General features: G+C 68.8%; 1 protein-coding gene across 1 annotated transcript; it reads left to right on the forward strand.

The window, feature by feature from the left end:
- The first annotated feature begins 661 nt into the window (after nucleotides 1-661).
- RASIP1 (Ras interacting protein 1) lies at nucleotides 662-12,548 on the forward strand. Its single transcript, XM_054009796.1, has 12 exons — nucleotides 662-820; nucleotides 3,076-3,230; nucleotides 3,694-4,271; nucleotides 4,688-5,058; nucleotides 5,961-6,581; nucleotides 7,052-7,089; nucleotides 7,552-7,703; nucleotides 7,979-8,094; nucleotides 8,641-8,881; nucleotides 11,266-11,438; nucleotides 11,634-11,781; nucleotides 12,154-12,548. Exons 2-12 carry the CDS (start codon nucleotides 3,097-3,099, stop codon nucleotides 12,351-12,353), a joined length of 2,772 nt encoding a protein of 923 aa, XP_053865771.1. The 5' UTR covers nucleotides 662-820; nucleotides 3,076-3,096; the 3' UTR covers nucleotides 12,354-12,548.
- Nucleotides 12,549-12,977: the final 429 nt, after the last annotated feature.

Here is a 12,977-nt window from a genome sequence, read left to right on the forward strand (position 1 = left end):
ACGCTGGCTGGCACAGGCCGGACCAGCCCCAGTGCATCCCCTCCCTGCCCCCCCCACACTGCATCCCTTCCCCCACTGCCCCGTCCCCCAGACAGTGCTCTCTCCCTCCCACCCACTGCCCCCCACATCCCGTGTCCTCCCCACCCCCCTCATGCCCCTCCCTCACACACATTTGCTGCCCAACGGTGCCCCTCCCCCATTCATTGCTCCCCATATCATGCCCCTGCCCCCGCACTGCACTTCCCACTGCTCCCTCCCTACTCACTCCTCCCCCCATCGCACCCCTACCCCCCACACATTGCATCCCCCACTGCCCCTCTTGTGCCCCCTGCCCTGACATACACCGTTCCCCCCTCCCCCCTCACAGCCCCCCACATTGTGCCCCTCCCTCACTCATGCCTCCCTATCGCACCCCTTCCCCCCACATTGCATCCCCCCACTACCCCCCTCCCCCACTCACTGCCCCCCACCACGCCCCCCCACCGCTCCCTCTCGCTTGTGGCCCCGCACCCCCTTTGCTCTGCCCCTCCCCGCCCCACAGCTCCGTGTCCCCCGCCCCGTCGGAGGGGCCCCGCTTCCTGGCCCGGCTCCTTTTCCTGCCCCCCCCCCCCCGCCCCAGCACCGGCCGGGCGGGGGCCGGGGAAATCCGCGCTCAGTGACTCCGGCCCCGACTGGCAGCGGGCTGGCCGCAGAGCTGGGGCTGGGCTGGGGGTCGCGCCCCACCGAGGGGCCATGGGGCGGGCGGGGCAGCCCCCAGGCTGGAGCTGAGCGCGGGAGCGGAGCCCAGGAGAGGAGACGTCCGGCCCCGCGACGGGACTGGGTAACCCCCCCCCTTTCCTCTGGGGCAGCAGCTGGGGAAGGGTCGGGGGTGGGGAGTGGGGTGATCGGGGGCAGTCAGCCGGGGTGGGGAGTGGGGTGATCGGGGGCAGCCAGCTGGCCCTCAGCCTCCCCCCCCCGCCGGCTCTAACCAGTAGCCCCCACTCCCCACCTAGAGTGGGGGATGGAACCCAGGAGTCCTGGTTTCCCAGCCAGGCTCCTTACAGCTTTGGGGTAGGGGCGCAGTGGGGGTAATTCGGGAGGGCAGCCAGCAACCCGGGGGCAGAGGAAAATGGGGGTGATGGGGGGCGGGCAGCCAGCTAGCTGGGGGGAGGGGCGAATTGGAGGTAATTGGGGGCTCCAGAGCTCAGATAGAACCCAGGAATCCTGGCCCTCAGCCCCCACCCCGCTCTATCCAGAGTGGGGGACGGAACCCAGGAGTCCTGGTATCCCAGCCAGGCTCCTTACAGCTTTGGGGCATTGGGGACCCTCCGCCCCTCACCCTGGGGAGGGGGAAGCGTTTGAACCAATAAAGGGCCTTGAAAGACAGCCCAGGATGGCCCTGGGCTCCCTCCACCTCCATGGATCCCAGCCCCCGGAATGCAGCTGGCTCTGGAGCGTAGCGGGAGCGGGGGGCTTGTAGCCAAATCTAACTTGTTGGAAGCCACTAGCTGTGCGCTGGCAGTACCAGAGCTGGTCCCCAATATCCCGGCCCCCAACCTACCCCCTTCCCCACTCACCCCAACATCCCAACCTCCAACCTACCCCCTTCCCCACTCACCCCAACATCCCAACCCCCAACCTATCCCCCCTTTCCCCTCACCCCAACATCCCAACCTCCAACCTATCCCCCCTTCCCCACTCACCCCAACATCCCAACCTCCAACCTATCCCCATCCCCCCCTCACCCCCACATCCCAGCCCCCAACCTATCCCCTTCTCCCACTCACCCCAACATCCCAGCCCCCAACCTACCCGTCCCCCACTCACCCCAATATCCCATCCCGCAACCTACTCCCATCCACCCCTCACCCCAATATCCCAGCCCCCAACCTATCCCCCCTTCCCCACTCACCCCAACATCCCGGCCCCCAACCTATCCCCCCTTCCCCACTCACCCCAACATCCCAACCTCCAACCTATCCCCATCCCCCCCTCACCCCCACATCCCAGCCCCCAACCTATCCCCTTCTCCCACTCACCCCAACATCCCAGCCCCCAACCTACCCGTCCCCCACTCACCCCAATATCCCATCCCACAACCTACTCCCATCCCCCCCTCACCCCAACATCCCAGCCCCCAACCCACTCCCCAACCCCCACTCACCCCAACATCCCGGCCCCCAACCTATCCCCCCTTCCCCACTTACCCCAACATCCCGGCCTCCAACCCACCCCTGGCCCCCACTCACCCCAACATCCCAGCCCCCAACCTATCCCCCCTTCCCCACTCACCCCAACATCCCGGCCCCCAACCTATCCCCCCTTCCCCACTTACCCCAACATCCCGGCCTCCAACCCACCCCTGGCCCCCACTCACCCCAACATCCCAGCCCCCAACCTATCCCCCCTTCCCCACTCACCCCAACATCCCGGCCCCCAACCTAAACTCACCCCAACATCCCAGCCCCCAACCCACTCCCCAACCCCCACTCACCCCAACATCCCAGCCCCCAACCTATCCCCCCTTCCCCACTCACCCCAACATCCCGGCCCCCAACCCACCCCCGGCCCCCAACCTAAATTCACCCCAACATCCCGGCCCCCAACCTATCCCCATCCCCCACTCACCCCCACATCCCAGCCCCCAACCTACCTCCATCCCCCACTCATCCCAATATCCCTGCCCCCAACCTATCCCCATCCCCCACTCACCCCCACATCCCAGCCCCCAACCTACCCCCATCCCCCACTCACCCCAACATCCCGGCCCCCAACCTACCTCCATCCCCCACTCATCCCAATATCCCTGCCCCCAACCTATCCCCATCCCCCACTCACCCCCACATCCCAGCCCCCAACCTACCCCCATCCCCCACTCACCCCAATATCCCGTCCCCCAACCTATCCCCTTCCCCCACTCACCCCAACATCCCAGCCCCCAACCTGCCCCTCCCCAGCGCCCTGCAGCCTCCTGGCCCCTCTCTAGCGCCCTCTGCAGGGTCTGGCTGCCGGCTCCCACCCTGTCTGGCTAGGCCGCTGCCCCTGGCACGACTGCCTGGCTCCTGCCAGCGCTCTGCCATGGCCGTGTCCCCCCAGGTGCCCGGCGCCCTTGGCACCATGTTCTCGGAGGAGCGGAAGGAGGGCAGCCCCCGCTTCGGGAAACTCCACTTCCCCGTCGGCCTCTGGATCAACTCGCCCAAGAAACACTTCGTCAAGATGAGCCGCCGCTGGCCCAGTGTGGGCTCCGTCAGGTACCGGCCCCCTCCCTCCTGCCCCCTGGAAGAGCCCCCCCTGCCCCCTGGAACGGCCCCCATCCCTCCTGCCCCCCGGGCCGCCCCACAGCCCTGGTATCTGGCCTCCTGGATCAGCCCCATGGGCCCATCTACCCCAGTATCCAGGCCCTTCCCACCCCCTGGAGCAGCCCCACAGGCCCAACTACCCTGGTATCCTGCCCCCAGATCAGACCTATGGGCTCATCTATCCCAGTATCCCTCTCTCTCCCTGCCCCCCAATCACACCCACAGGCTCATCTATCTCAGTATCTTGCCTCCTTCCTGTCCCCCCAGTCAATCCATGGGCCCATCTCCCCAGTATCGCCCCCTCCCTGTCCCCCTAGGCCAGCCCCACAGACCCCTCTAGCCCACACTCCCAGCCTCCCCCCTCCGCTCAGAGCAATGGGCCCATTTAACCCGGCCTCCCGCCTTCCCTCCCCAGGTCCACCTCCTCGGACACCGCCAGCCGGGGCAGCGAGACGGTGGAGCTGCGTCCCCCCGGCAAGGCGAAGGCGGGCCGCCACAAGCGCCTCTCCAACCTGTTCCACCGCAGCACCAGCAGTGGGGCGGGCGTGGGGGGCGGGCGCTGGGGCAGCGAGAAGAAGCTGGCGGATCTCATCGACCCGGTGCCCGAGGACCTGGTGGAGCTGTCCAGCCAGCCCCAGCTGCCGGGCATCCTGAAGATCTTCGGGGGAGCCATCTCCCGGGGCGCCAACTACAAGAGCGTGCTGGCCACGCCACGCTCCACGGCGCGCCAGCTGGTGCGGGAGGCGCTGGAGCGCTACGGGGTGGCACCGGAGGAGGAGGAGGGGGGCTACGTGCTGTGCGACGTGGTGGGGCGCTTCGAGGGGCCCGGCGGGGCCTGGCAGGCCGAGCACCTGCGCCCCGTGGGCGACACTGAGCGGCCCCTGGTGCTGCAGGACGTGTGGAAGCCCAAGGCCGGCCTATCACGGCGCTTCGAGGTGCGGCGTCGGCGCGAGGTGGAGAGGGTTGGCGAGGCCGAGGATAACGAGACGGCGGGTGAGGCTGCAGTGGGGGCTGCCCCCATCCCCTGGGTTGTCCCAGGCCGGGAGCCACGGGACCCCCGGGCATGCCAGGCTGGGAGTCACGGGACCCCCGGGCATGCCAGGCTGGGAGTCATGGGACCCCTGGGTCATCCCAGGCCAGGAGCCACGGGACCCCCGGTCATCTCCCAGCCTGAAGCTACTGGGTCCACCCAGTCGTCTTCCGTCTCAGAGACATGCCCCCCCATCTTCCCGCAGCCAGGAGCCACAGGACCCTCTGTCGTCCCAAGTTCGGAGCCATGGGGCCTCCCCAGTTATGTCCTGCCTCGGAGCTACAGGCACCAGGGCGGGGAGCCGGGCTGGGGATCCCTGAAAGCCACGGAGTGGGGAGCCAGTCAGCCCCCTCTGAGGCTCCCCCTTCTCGCCCCCCAGGCATCAACGCCCAGGCGCGGCGGCTGCAGAAGAGCCGCTCACGGGCGGCCTCGGGGGGGCCGGCCCCCAAGGAGCGGGCCGACAACCTGTCCCTGCGCCGCAGCATCAGCGACATGAACCTGAGCGCCCGCAAGCGGCGTGAGCGCAAGGCCGTGCTGAGCGTGGCGGGTGCCGAGGTGGGGCCGGCCGGCGAGGAGCAGGAGGGGGAGGTGGCCCCGGCCCAGGAGGCAGAGCCGGCGGACGGGGGCATCAAGTCCGGGGAGGCCGAGGACTCGGCGGACGGGGCCAACCTGGAGCAGCTGTCCCAGTGCCTGATCCAGCCCCCCACCCAGCACCCCTACTTCCTGCTGCTGCTCGGCTGCGACAAGCAGGTAGGGCAGGGGGCTCTGTGGGGCGCTGGGCTGCAGGGAGCGGGGGCTCTGTGGGGTGCTGGGCTGCAGGGAGTGGGGCGGGGGGCTCAGCAGGGGGTGTTGTGCTGCAGGGGGCGGGGGCTCTGTGGGGCGCTGGGCTGCAGGGAGTGGGGCGGGGGGCTCAGCAGGGGGCGTTGTGCTGCGGGGGGCGGGGGGCTCAGTGGGGGGTGCTGGGCTCCGGGGGGCAAGGTGGGGGCTTGGCAGGGAGCGCTGGGCTGTGGTGCGAGGTCAGTAGGGGGTGCTGACTCCAGCCCCCAGGACCATTTGCTCCCCACTATGGTCCAGCACAGAGCATGCTGGGAGCACAGCTTTCCCATAATGCTTTGCACTCTCTGGGTCGGCCTTGGGGGAGGGAAGGGTTGGTGGGAGTGCTCCAGGATGTGGGGAAGGGTGCAGTAATGGAAGAGCCCATTTTAACATAGAAAATAGGGGGCTTCCCAGAAGAGACAATTTTAACCAACAAAAATGGGGGTGCAATAGCAGGATGGCCCATTTTCTCACAGAAACTGGGGGTGGGGCAAAAAGGGTAGAACCCATTTTACCATAGAGGGGATTCCTGGGAGAGCTCCCCCCTCCAAGAGTGGTGGGGTGCCACAGTGGGAGAGAGCCCATTCCCCTCCCCCCCAGAAGGCAGGGGTGGCATGGCGGGAGAGCCCATTCCACCCAGAGGGTAGGGGTGGCATGGCGGGAGAGTCCATTCCCCCCCCCCCAGAGGGCAGGGGTGGCATGGCGGGAGAGCCCATTCCCCCCAGAGGGCAGGGGTGGCATGGCGGGAGAGCCCATTTCCCCCCAGAGGGCGGGGCAGGCCCGCTTCCGATGGCACTGCCATGTTTTGACGCCATTTTCCCCCCGTCACCCTCCAGGATTTTGTGATCTACGTGATGACCCGGCGCCGGCACGTCTTTGGGCGCCGCCCCCAGCCCGACAAGGGGGGCTACGTGGACACCTTCCTCTGCGCCCCGGACATCCTGCCCCGCCACTGCTGCGTGCGGGAGGCTGAGCCGGCCCCGGGGCCGGCCCTGGTGCGGCCCTTCCGGGGAGCGGCCGTCACCCTCAACGGGGGGGCCCTGGTGCGCGAGGCCGAGCTGCACCCTGGGGACCTGCTGGGGCTGGGCCAGCACTTCCTCTTCATGTACAAAGACCCTCGGACCCCCCAGCCCCGGCCGGCCTGGCTGCCCCGGCCCTGGGTCTCGCCCGGGCTGGCGGGCGCCTTCTCGTGCCAGGCCTGTGGGCGCTCCCTCCAGGAGAGGCAGGACGCCTTCCAGGCCTACGTGGAGAGCCGGGAGCCCGAGCTGCGCTACCGGCCCCAGGAGGAGGAGGCGCTGCTGAGGGAGATCGTCCGGCTCCAGGGGGCCACCGCCTTCAACCTGGCCCCGGCCTTCCTCCTGGGCCTGTGCCTGGAGCACTCCACCCGCGTGCTGGAGCCCAGCCACTTCCCCCGCCTGGTGGCCAGGATGGCCCAGCTGGTCAAGGAGGCCGTCTGGGTAACGAGAGGGGTGTGGGACGGGGGATCGGGGCTGGGGATCAGCAGGGGCGGACTAGCCACTGGGCCAATTGGGGGGCCCCGGAAAAATGGGTGCCCCGACCCGCTCTGCCCACCCACCCAGCGCTCCTACTAGGGGTGTGGGGGCTTGGAGTGCCGGGTGGGAGACCCCATGTCCCCAGCAGCAGCACATGGGGGTGGGGACGGACGGCAGGTAGAAGGGGTGGGGGAGGGGCCCCACTTGGTCTGGCCCAGGGACCCACAAAACCCCAATCCTCCCCTGGGGGTCAGGGACCCCTCCCAGAGAGGGGGAAAGGCTGAGGGGAGAATGGCTGGGGGCAGGGTCCCCTGTGTATCCCAGGTGGGGGCAGAGCTGGGGGTGGGGGCCCCAAGTGTATCGGGGGGCAGGGATGGGGGACTGTGACAGCAGCCCCAAGGCCCGTTCCAGATCAGCTCTTTCTTCCCTGCCAGGAGAAGATCAAGGAAGTCGGGGACCGGCAGCCGGAAAAGTGAGTGAGACCCCTGGACCCCGGTCACACCCCACCCTGGGCGTGGGAGCTCCCTGTCTCGTCCCTCTCTGTGGCAGCAGGCAGGGTAGGGGGTGCTCTGTCCTCAGACTCCAGCCCCACACCAGAGGGGTTCTATCTTAGTGCCGGGCGAGGGGACCCCAGATACGCAGCCCCCACACCCACCGAAGAGGGGCCACGTCCCAACGCCAGGCGAGGGGTCCCCGTATACCCAGCCCCCGCCCCACCCGAGGGGCCACATCCCAGCATTGAACAAGGGGTCCCCATATACCCAGCCCCTGCGCCCCACCCCAGAGGGGCAGTTAACCCCTTCACAGCTGAGTATGTCTCAGTGGAAGCTGCTAAGAACTGGCCGGGGTCCCAAAGGGCCTGGGGAGGGGGCAAGGTGTCCCAGCAGCTCCGATGATCCTCCAGTCGCTCCTCCCACCCCTCTCTCCCTCCCAGCCAGCAGGACAAGGGCCAGGTGGGGGCGCTCAGCATCGAAGAGGTGGCGGCCGACTTGCGCCCCCTGATGCTCTGGATGGCCAACGCCATGGAGCTGCTCAACCTGGTCCAGAAGAAAGTGCTGGACTTGGAGAAAGAACTCGACCTGGAGGGTGAGCAGGACGCCTGGGTTCTCTCCCCAGCTCTGGAAGGGGAGTGGGGGCTAGTAGTTAAAGCGGGGGGTCTGGGAGCCAGGATGCCTGGGTCCTCTCCCTGGCTCTGGGAGGGGAGTGGGGGCTAGTGGTTAGAGCAGGGGGGGCTGGGAGCCAGGACGCCTGGATTCTCTCCCCTGTAGGGGCTGGTGGGGTGAATCCCACAGGGATGGGATGAGCTTGGCAGCGAGCGCAGCTCACAGAGCCCCACAGCCGGCCCCCTTTCTCCTCTCCAGGAAGTTCCCATGATGCTTTGCTGTCCAGCGACCTGGAGACCTGCGACGAGGCCATGGCGGTGCTGGACGAGGTCATCATGTCCACATTCCAGCAGTCGGTGTATTACCTGACCAAGGTGAGTTCAGCCCCCCTGCAGCCCAGCGCCCCCTAGTGCTGCCCATGGGCATCGGGGCCAGTCCTGCCTGCCTGGGGAGAGCGCCCCCTGCTGAATCCCCCGCTCCCTGCAGCCCAGCGCTCCCTAGTGCTGCCCTATGGCATTGGGGCCCGTCCTGCCTGCCCGGGGAGAGCGCCCCCTGCTGAATCCCCCGCTCCCGGCAGCCCAGCGCCCCCTAGTGCTGCCCTATGGCATTGGGGCCCGTCCTGCCTGCCCGGGGAGAGCGCCCCCTGCTGAATCCCCCGCTCCCGGCAGCCCAGCGCTCCCTAGTGCTGCCCTATGGCATTGGGGCCCGTCCTGCCTGCCCGGGGAGAGCGCCCCCTGCTGAATCCCCCGCTCCCTGCAGCCCAGCGCCCCCTAGTGCTGCCCTATGGCATTGGGGCCAGTCCTGCCTGCCCGGGGAGAGCGCCCCCTGCTGAGCCCCCCCCCCTGCAGCCCAGCGCCCCCTAAAGCCCTGCTGGCTTATTGCGCCCATGCCTGGTGTTTAACCCTTTCCTTTCTGGGCAGACGCTGTACTCAGCCCTGCCCGCCCTGCTGGACAGTAACCCCTTCACTGCCACGGCGGACCTGTCCCATGCCCAGGAGCTGAGCACCATGCCCGAGGGCATCCGTGGCACCCTGGCCATCTACCAGGCCACGCTGGAGCTGACCCGGGAGTGTGAGCTACACCCCGACCTGGTATCCCAGACCTTCGGCTACCTCTTCTTCTTCTCCAATGCCTCCCTCTTCAACACTCTCATGGAGAGAGGTGAGTGGCTGGGTTCTCTCCTGCTCTGTGGGGGGGGGGAGTGGGGTCTAGTGGTTAGAGCAGGGGAGCTGGGAGCCAGGACTCCTGGGTTCTCTCCCCGGCTCTGACAGAGGCTCCGTTCTCCTGAGCCAGACTCAGTGAATCACAGGCAGCCCAAAATCCCAGCTGCCCTCCCCCTGTTTCCTCCCATTGTCCCATCCCGGGAGCAGCAGGAAGGCAGCTCCTTCCTGCCCATGGGCCCCGGGCGGGCGGGGGCAGGGCAGGAAATGGGTCCTCCCCACCCCCACCGTGCCAGGAACCAAGGCAGGAGGGGAGGGGGCTCAGTCAGTGGGGGGCCAGGAACCACTGTGGGCTTGGGAACGGTTGATCGGGAGAGGGGCATTGGGGGGGTTGCTGGGGCTACCCTAAATCCTGACTCTGGGGCAGGGCTCCCAGCTGTGTGTCTTCCCCCCTTCCCCCAGTCTCAGCCCCTGGCTCCCTGCCCCCCACCTCTCCTCCCCCACCCCCGACCATCACACCCCCCACACATCACAGTCTGCTTCACCCCTGCCCCATCGTACTGCTCATGTCTCATGGTGGGTGAGTGGTCAGGATATGAGGAGGGGCGGGGGTGGATGGATGGATGGGGGGTTGGGAAGGTGGATGGATGGGAGGAAAGGCGGGGGGTGGCCAGGAGGGGAGGTGGGGGGATGGATGAGAGAGAAGGTTGGGGGGACGGCTGGGGGAAGGTGGGGGGACGGCTGGGGAGGAAGGGAGGGGGGTAGCTGGAAGGGAAGGTTGGGGGGACGGATGGGAGGGAAGGGGGACACGCCCGGGAGGGGAAGCGGGGGGACGGATGAGAGGGAAGGCGGGGGGGATGGCTGGGAGGAAAGGGGACAGGGATGGCAGGGAGGGGAGGTGGGGGGATGGACGGGAGGGAAGGTCGGGGGGATGGCCGGGGCGGAAAGCGGTGGGGGATGGGTGGGAGGGAAGGTGGGGGGACGCTCTGTAGGGGAGGCGAGGGACTGATGGGAGGGAAGATCGGGGGGATGGCCAGGGGGGGAGGCGGGGGATGGATGGGAGGGAAGGTCAGGGGGATGGATGGGGGGGAAGGCGGAAAGACGCCTGGAAGGGGAGGCGGGGGATAGATGGGTCAGGGGGATGGATGGGCGGGAAGGCGGGGGGACGCCCGGAAGGGGAGGCGAGGGGATGGATGGGAGGGAAGGTCAGGTGGATGGCCGGGGGGGGAAGGCGGGAGGATGGCCGGGGAGGAAAGTGGGGGGATGGATGGGAGGGAAGGTCGGGGGGGCGGATGGGAGAGGAGGCGGGGGGATGGCCGTGGGGAAAGGGGGGGGATGGATGGGAGGGAAGGTTGGGTGGATGGCCCGGGGGGAGGCGGGGGATGGATGGGAGGGAAGGTCAGGGGGATGGATGGGGGGGAAGGCGGGGGGACGCCTGGAAGGGGAGGCGAGGGGATGGATGGGAGGGAAGGTCAGGTGGATGGCCGGTGGAGAAGGCGGGAGGATGGCTGGGGAGGAAGGTGGGGGGACGATGGGAGGGAAGGTCGGGGGGATGCCTGGGAGGGGGGGCGGATGGGAGGGAAGGTCGGAGGGATGGCTGGGGGGGAAGGCGGGAGGACGGATGGGAGAGGAGGCGGGGGGTTGGCCGGGGGAAAAGGGCAGGGGGATGGATGGGAGGGAAGGTTGGGTGGATGGCCCGGGGGGAGGCGGGGGATGGATGGGAGGGAAGGTCAGGGGGATAGATGGGAGAGAAGGCCGGGGGGGCGGATCGGAGGGAAGGTCAGAGAGATGGCTGGGGGGGAAGGCGGGAGGACGGATGGGAGAGGAGGCGGGGGGATGGCCGGGGGGAAAGGAGGGGGGACGGATGGGAGGGGAGGGGGGGCGGATGGGAGGGAAGGTCGGAGGGATGGCTGGGGGGGAAGGCGGGAGGACGGATGGGAGAGGAGGCGGGGGGATGGCCGGGGGGAAAGGAGGGGGGACGGATGGGAGGGGAGGGGGGGGCGGATGGGAGGGAAGGTCGGAGGGATGGCTGGGGGGGAAGGCGGGAGGACGGATGGGAGAGGAGGCGGGGGGATGGCCAGGGGGAGAAGGGGGGGTGGATGGGAGGGGAGGCGGGGGGGGCGGATGGGAGGGAAGGTCGGAGGGATGGCTGCGGGGGAAGGTGGGAGGACGGATGGGAGAGGAGGCGGGGGGATGGCCGGGGGGAAAGGGGGTGGGACGGATGGGAGGGAAGGTCGGGGGGACGCCCGGGAGTTAGGATGGATGGACAGGTGGGTTGGGTGGGTGGCTGGATCCTGCCCCAGAGCGGGGCCGAGGCCCAGCTGCCCTGGGGTCTCATCCAGCCCCACCCTGCTGTGACTGTGGGTCTCCTGCTTCCGTCGCCAGGCACCGGGGGGCCCTTCTACCAGTGGGCAAAGGCCGTGCAGATCCGCACCAACCTGGACCTGGTGCTGGACTGGCTGCAGGGCGTGGGGCTGGGCGACATCGCCGCCGAATTCTTCCGCAAGCTCTCCACCACCGCCAACCTGCTCTGCATCCCCAAGACCAGCCTGGTCAAGGTGAGGGGCAGCCTGCAGGGGGCGCCGCGGCCACAGCGCCAGTGGGGAATGGGGCACCAGCTCCCATCCGGCCCCAGGGCGGGGACTGGCTGGCTCGGAGGGCGGGGGGGGGCAGGGAATGTTCCCCTCTAGGGGGCGCCAGCCCCCATCCTCCTGCAGCTCCCAGGGATCTCACCGTCTCTCTGCCCCCCCCAGGCTACCTGGTCCCGGCTGCGCAGCGACTACCCGGCCCTGACGCCCGCCCAGCTCCACCATGTGCTGAGCAACTACCACCTGGGGCTGGGCCGCCCGTACCCCGAGGGCTGGAGCCCCCCGCCGGAGGAGAGGGAGGAGATGGTGAACAGTGAGTGCCGGTGCCCCTCACTCCCGACCTGCAGCCCCCGCCAGCCCAGCCCTGCCCCCCCGGCTGTGCCAGCGCCCCTCACTCCCGACCCACAGCCCCCGCCAGCCCAGCCCTCCCCCCCGGCTCTGCCAGCGCCCCTCACTCCCGACCCGCAGCCCCCGCCAGCCCAGCCCTGCCCCCCCGGCTGTGCCAGCGCCCCTCACTCCCGACCCGCAGCCCCCGCCAGCCCAGCCCTGCCCCCCAGCTCTGCCAACCCCCCTCACTCCCGACCCGCAGCCCTCACCAGCCCAGCTCAGCCCCCCAGCTCTGCCAGTGCCCCTCACTTCCCGACCCGCAGCCTCCGCCCACTCTCACCCCTCTCCCCTCCCCCAGGCGAGATCTTCGAGAGTTTCTCTGACCACCCGCCCCTGCTCCTGCCCAGCGAGGGGTTCCTGCTCTGCCCCGCAGCCCCGGTGACGGACGACTCCCTCCACCGCCAGCTGTGCCGCCTGCGCCGCTTCCTCTGGGACCTGGAGCAGGCCTCGCTGCCAGCCAACCAGCGGGCGGCCCACGGGCTGGAGGGTGGCCAGTGAGCGCATCTGCCGACGCCCGACCCAGCGTGGGGGGGGGGTCAGACATCATAGGGCCTGGACAGTGGGGGCGATCCCCAATAGTCCCCAAAGTGTCTCCCCTGTGGGAGAGCGGGGACCCCGATGGGGTTCCCCTAGCGCTGGGCTTGGAACGAACTGCCTATTCCACTGTGTGTACCAATAAATCGCGTCTCTGTGTCAGCGCCTGTCTCTGCCAGCGGGGGGCGCTGGGAGCATCTCTCTGCAGGGGTGTCTGAGTGTGTGGGACAGAGACCAATGCTGCCCCTGCTGGGGTGTTTGTGGTGGGGGCTGGGAGCCAGGACTCCTGGGTTCTCTCCCTGGCTCTGGGAGGGGAGTGGGGCCTAGTGGTTAGAGCGGAGCTGGCCCAGCTGGGTCTATATTTATCAATGGCGTCAGTCCCGGGCGTGATTTAATCCTGGAAACTTTAGCTGGGGAAAGACGCATGAGCTCATCTCGCCCGGCTGCAGGCCACCCCACCCCCCAGCACCCAGCCCTGCCCCTGAACCGCCCATCAGGCACCCAGAGAGGGGGATCAGCCCCCCCCAGAACCCCAGAGTCCTGGCTCCCAGCCCCCCTGCTCTACACCCTAGACACCATGCCCCCTCG

This window comes from Malaclemys terrapin, chromosome 20, assembly GCF_027887155.1.
Source record: "Malaclemys terrapin pileata isolate rMalTer1 chromosome 20, rMalTer1.hap1, whole genome shotgun sequence".
Lineage (NCBI taxonomy): Eukaryota > Metazoa > Chordata > Testudines > Emydidae > Malaclemys > Malaclemys terrapin.